The sequence below is a fragment of the Topomyia yanbarensis genome, chromosome 1 (assembly GCF_030247195.1).
Source record: "Topomyia yanbarensis strain Yona2022 chromosome 1, ASM3024719v1, whole genome shotgun sequence".
Taxonomy (NCBI): domain Eukaryota; kingdom Metazoa; phylum Arthropoda; class Insecta; order Diptera; family Culicidae; genus Topomyia; species Topomyia yanbarensis.
The window spans coordinates 165,626,519-165,647,496 of NC_080670.1; the positions used below are offsets into that span (position 1 = coordinate 165,626,519).

Here is a 20,978-nt window from a genome sequence, read left to right on the forward strand (position 1 = left end):
TGCTCTGAGCAAGTTCGTTAAAACGCTAAAAAGGAGAATTGCAACTTTTTTACGCTTTTTTTCAAGTTTGCTCGGTGCTATGCGTGGACTTAGAATATCATAACCGTACTTCGCACCACCGCCTCCTGCACCGTAGCAACAGGAGGCACCATTGGCACACAATTTCATCCGCCAGTGAGCCATCGTGCAATGATTTTCCATATCATGCACGAAATCCCCCAGCAGCCGCTAAGCCAAACTGGGATCCCAATAAGTTATGTTTAATATTAAATATTGCAAAACGAACGTCGTTCCCGAGGCTGCCGCTGCCTTGTATCGCTGACGCTGTTTGCATAGCGTACATTATACAAAACAGGCAAAACTCGACGCCATCAATTTTCCGCTCCTCCGACAGTAGGAGTCGTATTAGTAGTGCACGCTCTAATGGTTTTCGGAGAATAAAGGACTGTCATCGTCGTGCGATATTTGGAGTATCATCCGCAAAATTTTAAAACTTCCGGAAAAAAAAATTTTCCAGTACCCTACCAACGAACAAACGAAGTTGTGACTGTACACTGTGCGAAAATCGGGACGGAATCGATTACCGATTTTGTGGCAGCTTTGCCCCTACTCACAGGTTCCGGGTTCTAGCAGCGATTACCGGTCACAATCAAGCATAATATGTGGTATCACCATCTTACGGTTTGGCCTGGCAGTATTAACTCGAAAGCCGATGGAGGGGGTAGAGGAGCCTAATCAGAGAAGAATTAATTTATTGATCTTGTTACAGGCCAAGAGCAGCAGCGGTCGTTGTGTGAAATTGATATACGGTAGCATGTACTGCCGAGGTGACTCATTTATCACTTGTTCAAACACACACACATATTGGGGAACGTGTGTAGTAGGTTAGGTTAGGGTTTCGTCTTTTTCCAGTTTTTCGCACTGAAATATCCTTGGTTTGTCGGCGCCAATGTTAATTATTCACAGCAAAGACATCTCGCCAATTTTCATAGGGTTCATAGCGATTTCGATAGAAATTGCGATATGTGAATCACCCTATGGTTGATATGAGTAATGCACACGCATGTGCTTTCGATTTCAATTCATTCTGCGATGCTCCCCACTTCCAATAAAGCGGGAAGAGTTCTTAAAACAGAATACAAGCGGACGTACATGTTGCAGTTCTATAGATTCGAGATTCGGTTGCTCTTTTTACATTCTTGACCTCTGGGTGTTGAAAAAACAGCAGACGAGTATTCACCACTCACATTAGGCACAAATCTCCGACTACATACGGGGAACGTGCCATTTAAGCCAATATATTCTGATTTCTGATTCACCACTCACAATTCTAATTGAACTGACAAGAAAGTCTGGAGATTTCGAAAAAATGTATCTAATCTGCCAACCCCGCTGAGACTCGAGTTATGACATGTTCGATCATTTCGCCCAGGGGTCAATATGTTTTTCTGTAAAATTTTTGAGGTGACTTATTCTTCTGAAATACTTCTGATTCAAATATGATGTATTTATGATGAGAAAACAATTGAAACTTTGCTATCTTATACATCATACTGTCGGGGCAGAGGGTTTCATCAAACAGCTCTTTCCATTTAGATCATGGGAACTAATGGCCGATTTTCTGCATGGTATATAATAGTACCACTTAAGTAATCAATTCAGTGCTTCACAAAATGATGTTTGAGCTATTCCAAATAGTGCCGGTTATGCAGTGTGGCCACTTTTGCATGAGATCAGATCCGTAGATTTTGAACAAAAGTTTAGAGGAATTATGTGAATTTAGAATTATTATATAACGATACACAAAGTTTCAGCTGTAGTTATCAAGCTCTGCTTAGGCAAATAGAACTGAGCGCGCAAACCGAATCAACATACTACAAACAGTTACACCACGTCCGTAATCGTGTATTGGAAACAATGAGAGTTCGTCTTCGCTTTCTCGTCAGCAAACCAGAGCTATATTTGCTTCCCGGGACATCACTCGGGACATGTGGCTTTAGGCGTTCACATATGTCGTGTGAACTGTTTGGAATTTTTTGTGTCTAACTAGTGCTAATTTGGGTACTAGTTTAGATACATCGTCTAACTAGACACCCAGATGGTGCTAGTTACTGACGAGATGAATTCGAAACACAAAAAAAAAAACGAAACTTAAACAATGAGAAGTTTATCCGAGGCAGAAAACTCCATTGCAAAGAACAACATGTATCACTAAGTCGAACATGTCAACGGCAAAATCCAGATCCCTGTTTACATCGATGAAGTTGAAATCTACCTCGATTGCAACTTCATCGATGTAAACAGGGATCAGAGTCCACACGACCTAGCGCCGTGCATCAAATCAGACCACATTTAAAATTTAAAATACATGTTGGAATATGGAGAAGTGGTCCCCGTTACAAGCGATACTTGGAGAAATCTTTTCACTGCCATCCACAACGGCGTTTGTGTGATTGTTATGTGACCGACTAAACCTATGTCTTGGTGTCTTTTTGGTCAAAATTAATATTAACTATAAGCAAATAACGCTAGGTAACTACTCTGGTCAGATTCCTACGTGTCATTACGGAAAGCCATGCACCGTAGCTGAGAAGAAACATCAACCTACTACATAAAAAACGGCCTTTGACACACGCTGCTAACACACAAACAATAAGGTGTACCAGTACCAACTGAGTAGTAAAAACTATTGCACCCAGTGCCTCCAAAGGAACAACCAGCGACACCAATAAAGAAGCAAATGTCGATACCATAACGACAGATAGTAGTGTCGTAGAATAATGGCCCATCGTTCGTCTTCACGTAACCCGCTATGGTAATCATCGACAAAATATTTTGTCAATGGACGTTTTCAGCTAAACAGAACACGGAAGAGTAGCGTATAAGCAATATTGAGGGGTATTATGTGTCGAGACCATACCCAAGTAACAATTAAAATGCCTCGGGGATTTATCATTGTTTTATTCTGGTTTTATGAAGGAATCCTTGAAAACGGTGATTTTATTATGGTTTTATGCAGCTGTCATTTCATTTGTTCCTAAATTTCACTATAAAACTAAGTTATGACTTCCACGATAAAGCTTTAGGTTACAAGTTTATATAGTGGTTGTGAAACGGTTCTATATACTTTGTTAAAACTGGAATAAAACTAACATACAACAAGAAATTAAGTTATATGACAGTTTTATCAGAGATTATTGCACGTATTCAGGTTTTGGAATTTCTATATTAAAACCTCTTTAAAATAATTACTCTTATGAAAGGCATGAGCTATACTAAGGAGTTATAAAATTGTCATCAGAAGCTCGAATCTTATTGTTTACTTGCATGTAATATAGTAACTGTAGTGCAACTACAGTTACAACTTCGAAAATTCCATTTGGAAATGGAATTCTTCCTCAATTTCTTTTGACCCAAAGCAGAAGACGAACCAAGTCAGGATTATTTCGTCTTTGCAGGATAATAAGAATTTCTGAACAACCGCTGGTTTGTTTTTCTGGTTTTTCCAGGATGATTATCAAGATGGTAAATAAAGGTGAGAGCTTTTTTGTGCGTGCTGTTGCAGTTGTCAATCACGAGAGGGTTGCAATGATTTGTTTTTTGGCTGTTTACAAAAGTTGACTTTGCCGACAAAAACAGCCGTTGCAACAATTTTAAGAACCACTTCTCACATTATATTACAAAAAAGGAAGCCCATCTGCGTTTTAGTACTATAAACAATAAGCTCATACAAATGCATTTCGGTCTAGGGTCAGATCACTCTAGAAATGCATAACAAATTTGAATCCAATTTGAAAAAACGCATTTCATTTCCATTATTGCATCAACTTTCACTCTTTTGCCGAAACATTTGTTCAACAAGCGTCTTACGCTGATCTACTTCGTTCGAAACTTTGTTGGAGTAGAATTAGTTTGTGGCAGGGCTTTGACGTCTTACACGCAACGCAAAATGCATTTCAAATTCCTATTTCGATGGAAAGTAAATGTTTAATTTCGTTGATTTTTAAAAATGCATCTCAAGATCTGTCCCTAGATTTCGGAACATAATTTAAAGAAAATATCTGTGAATCTTTATCGAACGAGGAGTATTGACAAATCTCGTGCTCGATTGGAATGACACTGACAGTAAATGGTGAAGTTGGCGAGTATTCAGTGTGTGTATTTTAATCTATTGCGCTACTCAAACTTGACAACCGCACCGTTACATAATAAAAACCCCCACCTTCCATTTACCATCTTGGACAAAGTCACTGTCAAAATAATCAAAACCAGCAAGCTGTGATTTAGTCCAGCATAAAACTTGTCACTCTCAACATAGATGCAGAAGTGCCATGATAAACACGCTTGCTATATGAATTGCTCAGTTATGACCGTTTTAGGAGGAATAGTCTTATGAAAGAATTATTCAAGTATACCAAGTTTTATTAAAAAAAAATGTCGCCTTGAAGCAAAAATAGCAAATTGCGAAGTAAAATTTCTCAAATATACGCCTTCATGTTCGTATGAAGGGTGGAATCAAACGTTTTGAGACATTTTTTTGAAAAAATCTGCACTTTTTAACCAAACATTTAACATTTTTTACTAAAACTTGGTTAAGTGTTGTTTCAATATTTGCAGAAAAATATTACCGAATGCTTTTTTTAGTAGAATTCATGGGGCGCATTTATTTCGCGTTGCTCTTTCATGATGTTTCACCATAAATCCTTAACGGCATGCCTTCAAACACGCATGGGTGTGTTATGAACAATAATAAAATTCTTTTAATCACTATTCTGAAAAACCTATTTTAATCCACCTAGCGGTGCAATTGTGCCTTTCTCAATCATGAATCACGAGAATGTGTGTGTTGTTTATATTCATTAAAAGAGTTCGAGTTCTAAAATTTTGAAAAAAAAACAGCCACGGTAATATTGAACTGAAAAACCTGTTTTAATCCACCTAGCGGTGCAATTGTGCCTTTCTCAATCATGAACACGAGAATGTTTGCGTTGTTTATATTCATTAAAAGCTTTTAAATGCATATATTATATTTTATTATTATACATGGCATGACAAATATACAAGAAAAGAAATCATTATTCGAGTTCTAAAAACTTGCAAAAGAAAGAACAGCCACGGTAATATTGAACTGAAAAAACCTGTTTTAATCCACCTAGAGGTGCAATTGGGCTTTTCCCTTTTTCCAAACTATGATTTAATAGCTGGTTCGTACAATATAACTTTATGGAAATGTCTTTCATTCTTATTACACTTGGTAAGTATATATAAGAGCACCTTTTTGCATTCATCGCGGTATCGGTTTGAATCGGAGTTTTCTATGTGATCGACCTCCACAACCCGTAACTCCGGTGCTGGAAGTCGGATGGAGATGGAATTTAATATCAGTTTCTGGGGACGCAACACCTTTCATTTGAGACTAAGTTGAGCAAATCTAGCCATTTTCGAGAAACCAATATAACCGTTATTCTGACTTTGGATGCTTCCGGATCCGTCGATGGTGGCCAGTGTGGCCAAAGAGACTTTGAATGACTGTTGGGGACCTAGATCTACAAATTCATCAGTTGTGTTTACATTTTGGAAAAAAATCACCTTTTTACATTCATCGCAGAATTCGTTAGAATCGGGATTTGCTGCGTGATCGTACGTATCACCCTGTAATTCAGGAACCAGAACTCGGATCCACACAAAATTCAACAGCAGCTGATGGACCTTTCATTTAAAATTAAGTTTGTCAAAATCGGTTCAGCCATCTCCGAGTAACCGATGTGGACATTTTGTTAACAAATCCGCACATACACACACATACATACACACATACACATACACACATACATACATACACACAGATATTTTGCGATCTCGGCGAACTGAGTCGAATGTTATATGAGACTCGGCCCTCCGGGCCTTGGTTAGAAAGTCGGTTTTTGGAGCAATTGCATAACCTTTCTATATAAGAAAGGCAAAAGAATAATATTTAATTAGCTTAATAAGCATGAGTTCAATGTTATATTTATGTGATTATAATTTGCAAAGGTTGGTGGAATGCGTTTGAACGTGTAGGGAATGGGGGTTTAGTAGAGTGGGTGTGGAGGATGCGTCAGAAATCCTTCATCTTATTTCGGTATACGGGGTGGATGAAGGAAATCTGGTCGTGAGGGTGATCCAAGAAGAGAGGAGTGATGAAGGAGGGAGGTGTAAGGGCAAGGTGGTGAGGGGGGGGGGGGGGGGGAAGGGGCGGCTACGCAATACTCAACTGCATATTTTGCCTTCCATTTGAGACTTGGTTTGAGAAAATCGGTTCAGTCATCACCGATGAACCGATGTGACTTTAATTGTGGAATATGCCCGGAATTCCGGACTTCCGGAATCGTCGATAGGGGACAATATATTCAAAGAATGTTTGATTGGCAATCAGTGATCTAGATCTACGATTAGAAGTAATTTGGTGACCATTTCAATAGTTTTTAGCCTCTGAGGTATTACGATTGTACCGATTTATATGGGAAATTCCAGTGTATCCTTACTAACACCCCTGTAACTCCGGAAGCAAGAGTCAGAACCGAATGAAAATCAGCAGCAGTCAATGGCATTACTGTATCATTCATTTGAAATTAAGTTCGTAAAAATCGGTAGAGAATTCGTTGTAGAATGGGTGTGATATTAGCTTAGGAACTTGGCGGGTTCCCCGAGGGCGTCATGAACCGTCATAGGTGGCCAATCTGGTCAAAGCTGCTTTGATTGATCATTAGTGATCCAGACCCGCAAACTAGAGTAATGTTACATCAATTTTAATATGTTTTACATCATTTGAACATCATGGTGGTACCAGTTTATATGGGAATTTGCTGTGTGACCGCACTCTTCAACCCGTAACTCCGGAACCGGAAGTCGGATCAACTAAAAATTCAATAGCAGCTTATGGGAGCGTTATACCTTTCAGATGAAACTAAGCTTGCGAAAATCGGTTCAGCCATCTCTGAGAAAATTGTGTGAGTTTAAATGACACACACACACATACACACACACACACATACACACACACATACATACACACACACAGACATTTGCCGATCTCGACGAACTGAATCGAATGGTGTATGATACTCGGCCCTCCGGGCCTCTGTTAAAAAGTCGATTTTTACAGTGATTGCATAGCCTTTCTTTATATGAGAAAGGCAAAAAATGTATACCTTACAATATGGCATTTTGTTCGATAATTGGCATCATGCGATGTTAAGGGATAAAACCACGATAAAATTTTATTGAATACATCTAATCAGTGTAAAAATTCAGTTTAAAACTAAATGTTCTAACATGGATAGCGTACGAAGTTTTATGGACTTCTTCAGGAAGACTTTACAGTTTTATGATGGTTAAATAGCGCTCATATAGTGGTTTTCCACACTGCTAGGTCAGGAGGTTTTATGCTGTTGGTTTAATATCACATCTAAAGAGTAGAATAGAACTGTAATAAAACCATTACTCCTCTGATAGTTTGCATAACAAGTTCTACTGATTACAATAAAAGTGGGCCAATTTGTCATAACATGGGTTTATAGCAGCCTCCAGGAAGTACATAAGACCATAAAGTTAGCATGGGAGGTTTTAAATATTAGTTTTATTAAACGCTATAAAACTTCAATATAACCAAAATTGTTACTTGGGATACAGCCATGCAAATTTTACATTTCCTCCAGCGTGCTAATCAATAATCCTCAAGTCTTAAGCCATAGTTACAGCAGTAGGTATTTACATGATTTATAGCTTTCTTAGCAGATGACAATTTTTTATCAAAAAAATTAAACTGAAACATTTTTCCAAGGATACCTACTTTTGGATTTCTCATGCGTATAATTTATTGAATTCTCAGCAAGTGTCATGAAACTGATCGACCGGGGAAGAATCTGTGCTGACAAGTGCTAATGTAATGTTTACTAGCAGAAAACAGCACCTCGTTGATAAGCGATTCAGAAACATGACTGAACACTTCAAATTATCGGAAAATTGGACGAAAACTAGATTGATAGTTGAAAATGGTGCTTACTTCATTTACTCTATGAAAATCCATCCCGTTGAGAAGTAAGCTCCAATAATCTAGTTCTTCGTCTGCGTAGTAATCTTCGTCCAAACTACATCAATGCTTTATGAACTTTCCACACCAAATTCACAGGAGGCAAGTGCGGAAAACACAGCTTTCAAAACTCCCCCGTCGCGACCATGGATGCTGGTACGAGCACCTCGATCGGCCCGATAAACCACGTAAGACTCTTCGAAGAGCTGCAACGATGAAATATGATCAAGTCAAGCTCAGTTTCTGTCAGAACGTAAATATCGTAGTCGCCGTGAAGAACAGCAAAATACAAGCCCTCGATTTTCGTTCGTTTTGGTAGTACAACCGCAAACCATCAGCACCACGTGCCCAGCGTCCCGACATATTGCAGGGACGTGATGTACCCGATGGCATGCTAGAAACCAAAAAATTTTCAGGAAGCGGATCGTCATTTGGAGCAAAATACTCGCCTGAGAAGGGCGACCTCCGAACGCAGGACCGGGGCGACTGAGCTGGTTGCTGACTGGTGTAGCACGACTACGTCGGAGCGATCGGGGACCGTATTTTTTAAATAATAAGACTTCTAGTACAGTGTATCGTAAATACAATCATTCTAAAATCGGTTCAGAAATCGGTCTGGTCTATAGGGCAACAACCAATTGCTAAACCTTTTGAGATCAGTTAATTTTAAACAACTATAATTTACGGTCAACAACTTGCCTCGAATCTCTGATATGCATAAAGAAAACGTTGTACCGATAAGTACCGATTTTCGATCATCTGCAAACAATAGTATGTAAAGGTCAGAAATATTTCTGGGTTTGCTCTACTGATTGCACCAGGATCAACCGAATTCAAACATCCTATCCGAAAATAAAGTTTCGTACATACCTAATTAGCAGCTTGTTATTGTACTTAAATTTGTAGAATACTGAACAACCATATTTTGAATCGCAATATAGTGACATTCTAAATGATCAGAAGTCACAGACGTTACGCAGTGAGCTCGTCAACTCCTCTATTAGCGCTCAGAGACAACAGAATTGCTTTCATTTTTTTACCCTTCACTGATGATCTGCAACTATACCTTGGAGATGTCTGGAAGCAATAGATGAGTATCTTTATTTTTAATCACATAAATATATGTCTCAGCGCATCTACATATTTCTCTATAAATTTCTATTTATAATCGTTATCTGAAACACACAATTTTTTTACAGATTTCAAGCCATATCTAATGTCTCCTTCAGAGCAGTATTTTAGTACTCTGAAAAGTCTTTTGGAATCAGCAGCACGTTGGTTTGGATATACTTACCAAGCGTTGGGAACTACTCAAACAATTCAGTAAGGAACATCTGTTGAATTTTAAATTTTCGAGCCTTTTGTAAGTCCTACCCCGGATAATTTATATTCCGATTTCAAAGTCTGCCAACCGATGGGAATGTTCCTTCATTTATTAAATTGTCTGCAATGAGCTTGATTGCTGAATGTGAATATATCCGTCTTGAGATTGACGAGATAGTCGCGAATTAGTTTTCGAAGAGTTACGTCCGACTCGTCTGTCCATATAGCAATGAGCTTTGATACCACAGATGGACATCACGCATTTAAATTGATCCATTTGCACGTTCTTGAAATCGATTTATTCGCAAAAACGGTTTAGCTTCCCTTCATCTCTGACGATTTCATCTGATTGAGAGTTAAAACACTGGTATTATTTGCTGAAGAGGTCTGCGATCTGCGAATTTCGTTCAACATCAATCGTACCTATGGTGCCATCTTCCAGGTTCCAGGTTTGATCAAAGAAATTCGCGTACCGTTTGTAGCACTTCTACAACATGATTTTATTTTCCGTGATGAATGAGAACTAGCTGACTTTCGTTCTTTGCTATATTTTTCCCTAACTTTCGTTGCCAAAGTTTTAACAGTTTGATTGCGCTAGCTTCTGGAAGAAATTTGCCACTTTTCTTTGTTTCTAATTCTCGAGTTCTCGTCGCGATTTGTTTGCATCTGGAATACTTCCCAATATATTATTTTGAAAGCTGAAAAAATGAAAGTTCAGAAACATCAGGAAGCAAATGACACTGTAGTTAGATATCAAAGATCAAAGGTTCAATAAAGCAAAGACTCAAAAAAGCTCAAATTCAAAGACGTTGGGGTTAAAAAATTCGACTATCCAAATGTATTCAAAGATTTAAAAAACTGTTAAGCTTGAAAGGTTAAAGCAATTAAAATATTTAGAGAAATACAAAGATTTAAAAAAAAATCAAAGATGCAAAGAGATTCCAAAATTCAAAGATTGAGAGATCGAAAGACTCAAAGATTGAATGATTTAAGGATTCAAAAATGCAACAAATTATCGATTTAAAGGGGTTCAAAGATTAAAAAATTAGAACATCGAAAGATTCAATGATTCAAAGTTGTACGGAGATTCAAAGAGTTGAAGAAATCCAATGATTAAAAGATATTTGAAAATTCACTATTTTAAGTTTTACCGATTTAAAGAAAGATTCAAAGAGATTCAAAGATATAAAAAGATTACAGAATTCACGGCGTGAAAGTTCGAGAAATACAAAGTTTTAAGAGATATAAAAAAATCAAAGATTTAAAGTGATTCAATGATGACAAGAAAGATAGCTTAAAGCATCTAAAAATACCGAGTTTCAAAAGTTCAAAAATGATTCACATGTTTTTTAAATTTTAGAAAAATAGATTGAAGGATCGATTAGGAAGATTAAGGATTAAAATATTCGAAATGTCAAATTCTAAAGATTCAAACATCCAAGCTAGAGATGCAAAAATCATAGGATTCAAAAGATTACGTTATCAATGATCCATAATCCATCCATGAACATAAATTAATCCAAAGGTCTTGTTTTATAAACCGAAAAATCTCAACGTGCAAATATTTAAAGATTCAATTTTAGAAGTTATAAACATCTCAAAATAACAATTAGGAAAGATACAAGAAACAACCATCCGGAAATCCCAAGATTCTAAAAATTCAGAAATCGAATAATGAAAACATCTAATAACACAAAACACCAAAATTTCGTAGATGAACATTTTTCAGCGTTCGAAGATCCAAAGGTATAGAACTCAAAAGAAGACCAAAAAATCCAAACAGTCGAATATTCAAAAAAGTCAAAAGATTCTATCATCAAACGGCCCAAGGAGCAGCTTTAAAATAATAAATCGGAAAATTTAATAAATGTTTAAAAAAAAGTAATAAAAGAATTTATAAAAACGTCAATAATCTGCTTTTCAGTTAGTTTTGACATATTAAAGTATTGCCAGAGAAAACAAACACAACCCATACTCTTCCCGATTGGTATCCTGATATTCGATTTTTAGTCTGTAGCTGCAAATCGCTTGCCAAAAACCATATTTTCTTTAAATTTTTTGTTGTTCTATGCTTATCAGTTAAGTTATATTTTGTATGATTATCCAAAAGACGTAGTTCCGAATTGCTTTGACCAATGCAAATTTCAGTTCTAGTTAAATAAAACAATATTTGCAATTGAGATGGGGGATGCAGAAAATCCACATTAAAAAAGTTTTGTTAAAGTCTTAACCATTTCGAGCTTTTCAAAACACATCTATTATTTTTGTAGTTTTAGAAACCTAAAAAAAGAATGATTTTGTTTTCTTTAATATGGCAATATTATCAGTAATATTTTAGAGATGAATGGAACGACCCCGCAATGTTGGATAACCACCAAACGTTTGATTTTTTTTCTCACGAGACTGACACTCAACAAATCCAACCAACCAATCAAAAAGAAACACCGAACCAGAGAGTCTATTTCAACCAACAAACCCCCCATTCATAGACTATCGAGAGTTCATTAACCGCTTTGCATATTCTATCAGAGAATGTCGCTCTATTACATCTCAGCACCTTTTATCACGATCGTCAATCATCGATGCGCGGTACCCCACCCTACAATTAGCAAACCAACAGCACTTCCACAAGCCTACCTGTGACAAATCCGGATCATCACTTATGTGCTCCTCCAACGTCATCGAGATCGGTGTTCTGGACGCAACGGTTACCACCATCAGCATCATCAGAAACGCTGTAGTGGTGATAATTGGCCCTCCTCCTCCACCACCAGCCCCACCAATATCACCACCACGACCACCAACCCATCTGAACGCGATCATCGTGTTCGCTACACCGATCGCCACTTTAACACCACCACTACCAAAAAAAAGCACACCTGTATGATCAAACTTCTTCTTCGCTGATCACGCAAACCACTTCACTTCTTGACTCTTGAATATTATTTGTGTTATCCTCTCTCTCTGTTGTTGCAACTATTTCCCACAGTCACACACTTGGGCTGTGTCTAACACCGATCGTTGAATGCTAGTTTCACTCGGAAACGATGAATCATTCACCTTTCCCACTGTCGATGCAGAATTGGCAACGCACACGAATCCACCAGCGAAATGAAAACAAAAACAAAAAAATGCAATTATTCAATCAACTTCCTTCTAGTCACACAGCACCGAGCCCAAACACAATGCACAAAGGCCGGGCGGTCGTCGTCGTCGTCAGTAGGAACACAACACAAAAATGGCTTGCGTTCCGTTCTGCTCGTCACACACCACCGATCGCGGCCCCCTTTTCAGATCCAGATTGATGGACACAACAAATGCACTTCAACCACTTCGCGACGCAACACCCAACCACCTGCAACGCGCCAATACTCGACGGACGGCTGACGGACCGGCAAAAATTGCGCACCCCCAAATAATGTTGATCAAACAAACTGACCTGACGACGGCAGCTAACAACCCAACCGCCTACACACAACAGTTACTATACCTACTATCCTGCGGGAAACGCATACACGCTTTGCAAACCGATGATCACTGACTTCGAGAACAAACAAGTTCTAAACCGAACGAACGTCATCCACAGACTGAAAAGCCTAACTGGAGGAGTGCAACCTTCTGCTGCCATCAGGCAGTGGTTGTACCGTTGCTCAGCTCACTTGCTCACAGTGGTTGGTTGGTAGCAGGCGGATGGAAAGCACCGTGAGTCGTGAGGTTTGGTTTGAATGAGAAAGAGAGCGAGAGGCCGTTTGAATTTTCTACGCTTCGCGGATTCAACCCTGATGAACGTGGTGATGATTATGGCACGAGAGTGTGAGAGAAAGAAATGAATTTTTACGAGAATCGCGCGCTTGGTGTGCTTTGAGCGTGCTATAATAATTCAGATATGACAAAAGGCAGGAGAAAGTGGTTGATTTTCCGCTGTTGGGTGGGTGAAGTTTATGTTTGTAAACAAATTTATGTACTACGAAATCGAATCAATGAATGACAAACGCAGGGGAATAGCAGGTAATGGTAATTGCTGCATGAGGAATTAGGCGGTAAGGTGGTTGAAAACAATGAAACCGTTTTGGTTAGAATTCCCGATGCTCAAGAAACTTATTCAAAATTTCGGTACTCACGAATGCAGTCTTTTAAATTTGTTTAGAAACTGCTGAATTGCATTTTGTTGTTACACGCAGAATTTTATTTATGCATCGATAGCATACTTTTCTATCTGCCTCTCGTTTTTTCTGGTGTAAATTTTATGCATTGGACATATTCGGTCTATTCACTTATTGAATGCTTACTAGCAGAAGAAAAGAGACGGAAATAGAAAGTATGCTAACTATGCATATTTTTGTTTCTCAGTGTATACTTCGAATTAAGGTTGCTGCTGCGTTTCGATTTCCGGGTACTCAGTTCTGTGGAATAAATCTAAGCAAACCTAAACTAAACTGAACGCACAGATTCAGTAGACAATGAAACTACTTACCAATATGTTCGACTATTGCTGAGGAGAAAATCTTCAATAAAATTAAAGTGACGTGTGGTGTCACCGTTTGTTTAATTAATTTAATTAATCATAGCTCGCGTCCATTCCTGGCATGTCACAGATACGAGTCTAATGTTGAAAATGAACTGAAGAGATATCCCAACAAACATTTCGTGGTTTTATAAACGTTTTAACAGTTGCTTTATTCAGCTCTAGCTGAACATTGGAAGTATACGTGTAATCATAAATCGTTTATTCCACCCTTAAACATCCGGGATTTGGAGAATTTATTCCAGCTTGTCTGATTAAGACACATGTTCATATGAAAGAACAATTCTTCAGCACGTATACAGCCTGAAGAAAACCACAGTTCAGCTTTATCAATAAACCTTTTCGTTACCGCTATTCAGCTGAGAGAATTATCATAGGAAAGTTATTAAAAAAGACATTTATTTCAAGTTACACACGCCATCACAGCCATATTCTTTTATTAGTGTTACGTTACAGTTAGAGAAAAATTGTATTACCTTGTTGGATATCATATCACGTACCTGGATCCGAACCAGCAACCTGTTGAATACTAAGCACTTACCTTACTGTCTGCACCAATCTTGCATACATCGAATGCTTAATATTTCACCGATGTACCGACAAGTCTAGGCTGCTGAATAGAGTCTGTACAAAGGGTACAGTAGCCTTCTATAGATTTGAGTGAACGTAGTTGGCTTGGGTTCGAATCCCAACCTACGATTTTTTTTTTATTTTATTTTTTTTAATTTAATGATTTTCAGAACATTCGGGAATTTTAAATTAGATAATTTATTTATTTATTTCAAAAATGATGATTATAGTCGTTTTTGTTTCCAAGGTGAGGATTTATGGTTGTCACAAAACATTTAGATAAGTAAAAATGGGTGTTATATGAAAGTAGTGGTAACTGAATGATGGATTGAAGTCATTTATAATTCTAAAGTGGCAATCTCCTCAATTTATTTACCACTCCCTGTTAAATGATTTTCTTTCCATTGTGATTTTTTTTGGTAAGCAGAAGTCGCTGTTCGAATTCAATAGTTTATTTATTTATATCAATTAAGTTCGCCAGCGTGAATAATCATTTCATTGTACCTTTGTTTGCAGTCGATGGATAGAAAACAATCATGGTAACAATGCTGGTGTCAAAAATTTATAGCAACGTTGGAACAAAAAGTTTCTATTGTGTTCAATATGAGAATATTCATGTTTCACAAGTAAACAGACCGTTTCGAATTAAGAGGTAAATTTACATAAACGAGGACGCGTGTGATTTGGTAAGCTTGTACATTGAAAAACTGTAAATCGTGTATTTCCCGTGGTGAAAACTCAGTAGATATAAAAAAACTAAATAAACTTTCTTTATTTCTTTATTCATTTATTGATCGATTGCTCCTTAACTGTAATACATGCAAAACATCTCAATTGGAATATACCGAAATAATAAAAAAAATCCTTCGCTAAAAAAATGTGTGTGTATTGGGACTCGAACCCAGGTCGGTTGCCATTCCTCATGATTTGCTAATCGCGCCAATTTTTGTAGTAGTTACAATTACCTTTGTTAAACACATAATTCAGCTAAAAGTCAAAGGGCGTATAACGGCAAATGTAAAGGTAGAAATAACCTCTTGAAGACATGTAGTGCAGCTTAATGATTAATGGTAATACTATTGGTAACAGCATCGTTTATTCAACTCGCAATTCAGTCTAATTAAGATGGTTGAATAAAAGCATTAATATTGTCGCTATTATATTTATTAGCAGTACAGTTCAGCCTAGTTGGAACTGGCGAATACTGGATTTTAAATAGGCTGAATAAACTGTTACTGTTTAAATAGTTCAGCGAAAGTTTTATTCAGCTTACATAACCTTTAATCTGCTTTAAATCAACACGTAGTCTTATAGTTCAGCTCCTAATGTTTGTTGGGTAATCAGGAAATAATCCATCCTGGAAAGTACTAGGATTACACCTATTACGCGAACCTCCGTCGGTAGAAGTTCCAAGAGTAAGATAAATATTGAAAAGAACCACATTTCTTGAGATATATCGACGGTGATCGAGAAACTCGAAAATCTAGAATCTAAGTTGGCGAGCGATCCAGAGCTACGCCATAACACAGTAAACTCGTGAATACAGCTAAATTCTATATCAGCTACGCCCACAAAGCGACGCAGAAAAAGTTGTCAATTCTTGAGCTTTTTTTTTTCAAAAAAACATATATGCAATGAGTGACTCTCTTTGTTTACTTTCTCTTTCGATTTCTACGGCGTCACTATAGCACTTTTCACTTATTTTACAGTACAGATCGAAAGACGGTGGTTTTGACTAGCATATTATGCAAAGAGTTGAGGGATACATGTTAAAGCGACCGAATTATTAACAGAAGAGAAAGTAAACAGAGTCACTCATTGTTGATATGTCGTTGTGAATAAAAGGTCTAGAATTGAGCAACCAACCGACATAACTCCACGAAATGAGACGGGTGAACTTCGTTTTATAATTCTCGGTGTTTTGTTTACATGAAAATTCCACTGCAAAAGATAAATCCGTTGTCCTCGAACTCACGGAACTGACGTCATCTTGTAGAACTCAATTGGGTCATTAAATTAAGAATAAAAACCCAATTTTATTGCAAAAACGATAGAGCTCATTTTTCTAAACAATATATCTAGACCTTTTATTCGAAACGACATATCTACAATGAGTGACTCGTTGTTTACTTTCTCTTCTGTTAATAATTCGGTCGCTTTAACATGTATCCCTCAACTCTTTGCATAATATGCTAGTCAAAACCACCGTCTTTCGATCTGTTCTGTAAAATAAGTGAAAAGTGCTATAGTGACGCCATAGAAATCGAAAGAGAAAGTAAACAAAGAGAGTCACTCATTGCAGATATGTCTTTTTGAAAAAACGCTCAAGATATAAGATCAACCCTTAAAACTTCAGAATATATTTTTTATTGATTTTCTATATTTCTATATTTCTATATTTCTATATTTTCTATGGCTTAATGATAGCTCGAACCAAAACTCGTGGAAATGTTAATTGACAATAGTTTCATCCGGAGTATTGAGTTCACCAAGATGACGACACGAATGAACTCATGATGAATGAAGTTCATGTTTGACAATTCTCGGTGGTTTGTTTACTTTGTCAGTTGCGTGAGTGCGAATGCAACGGGTGCTCATCTGTTACATTCGAAATCGCGCAACTCTCATGTAAACAAACCACCGAGAATTGTCAAAAAAAGTTCATCCAGCTCATTTTGAGGGATTATGTCGGTTGGTGTAAAACCTAATTCATTTATGTTTACATTTTGCTTGCGTTTAAATTTGATTGCACCACTCAATGTGGCTAAGCCACATCGCTTTTTACGCGAGCTGTCCGTGCTAAACTAGGGATACCGCTATGTGTGAGTAAGCCGGGCAAACGAGTGGGTCACAGGTTTACTTGCTTCCGACGGTGAGTCGGCGGCCACTTCGCCCGGCAGATCCTCAGCGGCTTTACGCCGCCTCGGTTTCTAACGCTCAGTTATGCAGCTAAGCCACATTGTACTGGTACAACTTCAAAAGAAGTTCCTAAAGGGTATCGGATGGTTACCGGAAGTTTGCAAAAACATTAACTGGGAAATATTAGTTTTCTGGCAACGCTCTAGCTCTCCGCTGAACTCCAACGATTTAGCCACCTGGGTGCCAGTTTGACGTTACAGAATGAATTTTGTTTTCATTCGACGACAGTTGAGGGAGCTTGTTTAGTCCAAGGGCGGCGGGATGTTGTTGGTTCGAATCAAAACTTGTCGAAAGTAAACAAAGTTCATTTCATATCGTCAACCTGGCGCCCAGATGGTGAAATCGTTAGAATTCAACGGGGTGCTGAAGCGGTGCCAGAAAATTTTAATTTCCAGATTAAATTTTACTAAACTTTCCAGTTGAGCTCAGCCGGAATGCTGGCTGGTTCTAATTCGTATTCCAGCTCCGGTTACAAAACCGATTCTAGATTGAATGTTTAAGGGGTACCATTTCGATGCGGCTTAGCCGCATAACCGAGGCCCAGAGTAGGGCACCGACCCGCCGTCGGAAGCCAACGAACCTGCGATCCACTCGTTTGCCCGGCTTACTCAAACATTGGGGCTATCCTTAGTTTAAGTCCGACTGAGCGGTAGCGAAGTCGGACAGCACGCGCAAAAGCGATGTGGCGTAGCCACATTGGGTGGTGGACACAAAATAAAATTGGCAACGCTATCAAAATGTAAACACAAATGAACACTCCGGATGAACCTATCGTCAGTTGACATTTCGACGAGTTTTGATTCGAGCCAATAATATGGGCCCTCTCAGCAATATCATTTTAAACCTCACGATATACAAGGTTTGTTCCAGTACCAGGAAAAACTGGAAGTACTCCGGAGCAAACAGGGAGAAAATCGTTCCTGTATTATCTTTTCTTTTTCATCTTCTGGTAGCAAATCGGAGTGAAAAGGAGCAAGAATTTTTTGCTCCGGAGCAACAGGGAGTGACTTCCGTGTACTGGAACAAACCTACAGTTGTCATTAAAATTCCTAAGGTTACTGAAAAGCGGTTGTTGTTGGTCGAAGAGTAGCTGGTTCCCGATATCTGCTACTATCAGGGGGATAAATATAAATATAGAAGGACACATTGTAAACTTGCTTGGATCGGTGATGGTTCTCCCAACCACAATCAGATTGGTGTTGATCTGGACGGGAGTCGATACGATTTTGGTCCTGTGAAGAGTTCGGTGATTTATTTACTTCACTAGATATTGCTCATGCCTAGTCGCAGCCAAAAAGAACTGCAGTAAAAGCAGATACAATAGGTTTGTTCCAGTACATGGAAGTTACTCCCTGTTGCTCCGGAGCAAAAAATTCTTGCTCCTTTTCACTCCGGTTTGCCACCAGAAGAAGAAAAAAGAGAAGAAGATAGTACAGGAACGATTTTCTCCCTGTTTGCTCCGGAGTACTTCCAGTTTCTCCTGGTACTGGAACAAACCTAATAATACCACTCACTTTTACTACAATTTTCTGCTTCCAAATCCCCGATTGTTTCCCTTCACTGCACGGCATATATCATGTCAAGTTGCTTCAGCACGTCAATATTTTGCCAGCCTTTCCAAGGGAAAACTTATGATGAAACTTCTCGACTGTACACGGCACATGATATATGGCCAAGCTCAACCCGTAATGTGTTGGCGTATAAAGTGGCATGACTTTTACCTTCTCCCTTCGATCGGGAACGGCGAGATGAATGACAACAAGTTGATTCGGAACAGAAAGCATCATCATCATCATTATTATTATCACCATTTTCCCCAATGACACGATTCAAGTCACTTGGCAAGCTATGCCAAAACACTTGAACTCGAAATCACTTTCGCTGTCGGCTTTGGACCGGGTTTTTCGGTATACCCACTTGAGGGTGGATGTCATTGCACAGGTAAAACCACATTTGGTTGGTTGAAGTATACAACATATTACCTGCCGATTCAACTGCCACTATAGGGAAAAATGTGGTACGAAAATCGGTGGCGCCAGTAAGGCTGAATGTCACCGGAGAGTAGAGTAGAGGTTAAAAAGGAACCAGCAATGTGCGGGGCAATATTTTAAGCTTGAGTGGTCCCAGGCGTCCATCATCAGCAACTTTTTACCCCCCCCCCCACTTCCGCACACAACCACCGATTATCCTCCTTCTACCAACCATCCTGGATGGGAGCATTACACATTTACATTCTCGACATGTAGCGACACAGCACATATGTGCAATGTGTTGTTTCAATATAACAACTCTGACGACTGTTGTTGCTGTGTTTCCATCGCTGGCTGGCTTCTTTCGCATCTCGAGTCCGGAATGTGTCCAACTTAAGTGTCTCTAGCACTCCCCCATTTATAAATAGGAGGAAACTCTCGCTATGCAGTTGACAGAGTGGCTGAGTGAAGCCTGATAAAGCATTCGCAAAAGGCTCATGGACTCTCGCCGCGCCATCCGTATAAGATTGAAAGTGCATCGGAATAATTTGAGTATGTGGAAATGAGCCTATGAATATGATTATGTCGGTATATGCTGTTTCATTATACGTTTGTCACATACGAGTGTGAATTATAGTGCGAATGACTTGCTGCTTGGGACGGCAGAATGTTGTTTTGTCATGTTGTGAAAAGAAAATAATGGATTCTGCCAGCAACCGTTGCTGCAAGGGCATGCCATTCCCGGGGAACCGCACCCGGTTTGACTGGGTGCGAACATGTACTCATAGATTCTCAATTGGTGACAAATGGAACATTGCACCTAAGCTGGTTTGTGGAAAGTTACTAACTATTCATAATGACGTTAAAAATACGGTTCCTTTTGGAATTGGATCATTAGGCCATGCGTTGTTTTTAGCCTTTTTCGTTGCAGCTCACTTCAAAAACACGTGGGTAAAAGTTGTAAGAGGCGACTGAAAACAGGAGTCCTCAAGTCAAGGTGATTCTCCGTGCCGAGGACTGAATGGCTGGCGAGACTAAAATATGCCAGTTGTACATGGGTATAGATACCACACGCCATGCGAACTTTGTCGTTTCTTCGCAAATCATGGTGATGGTCATGTCCAAAATACCCGTTTCGGTGTTCGTTATAGACGAATAAAAGTTAACGTGCTCTAGAATATTGGCCTCGCAATCCGGACTGACATATCACTGACACTGGTAGAACTCGATACGGAGCTTATAGCCGTACTCTACCCTGGCGGATGCACGGTGATCTCCGTCTACATTCCGACATAACATGCGGAGTGCTCAACAACACTTCGAAACTCAAGAACATGCTGGATCAACTAGATACACCCTTCTTAATGATAGGAGACTTCAACGCCCATCATCCACTGTGGGAATTGCCGAAGTCATGGAAGAATACAACGCTATTGTACTTAACAACGCGAGCTTCACCTATATCCGAGGTCAATACTCTTCAGCCCTTTGTGCTCTGCGGACCTCGGTAGTGTGGGAAGTATTCAATGCCCACCTGCGATGTATCATCTTGACTGACGTATTCAGTCCCGTATACTTTTGTACTGGGGCGTTACCAACT

General features: G+C 38.8%; 1 protein-coding gene across 7 annotated transcripts in view; it reads right to left on the reverse strand.

Moving 5' to 3' along the window:
• The window catches only part of LOC131680260 (fasciclin-1), a 613,985-nt gene extending 600,992 nt beyond the window's left edge, over nt 1-12,993 (reverse strand). For 4 of the 7 annotated variants that reach the window (XM_058961015.1, XM_058961010.1, XM_058961003.1 and 1 more), the window contains exon 1: nt 12,032-12,991. In XM_058961015.1, the coding sequence (XP_058816998.1) occupies nt 12,032-12,217 (186 nt within the window). In that variant the 5' untranslated portion in view covers nt 12,218-12,991. Of the gene's footprint in view, nt 1-12,031 lie in introns of all 7 variants that reach the window. The other 3 variants (XM_058960979.1, XM_058960984.1, XM_058960989.1) reach the window with 3 other exon arrangements.
• Nucleotides 12,994-20,978: the final 7,985 nt, after the last annotated feature.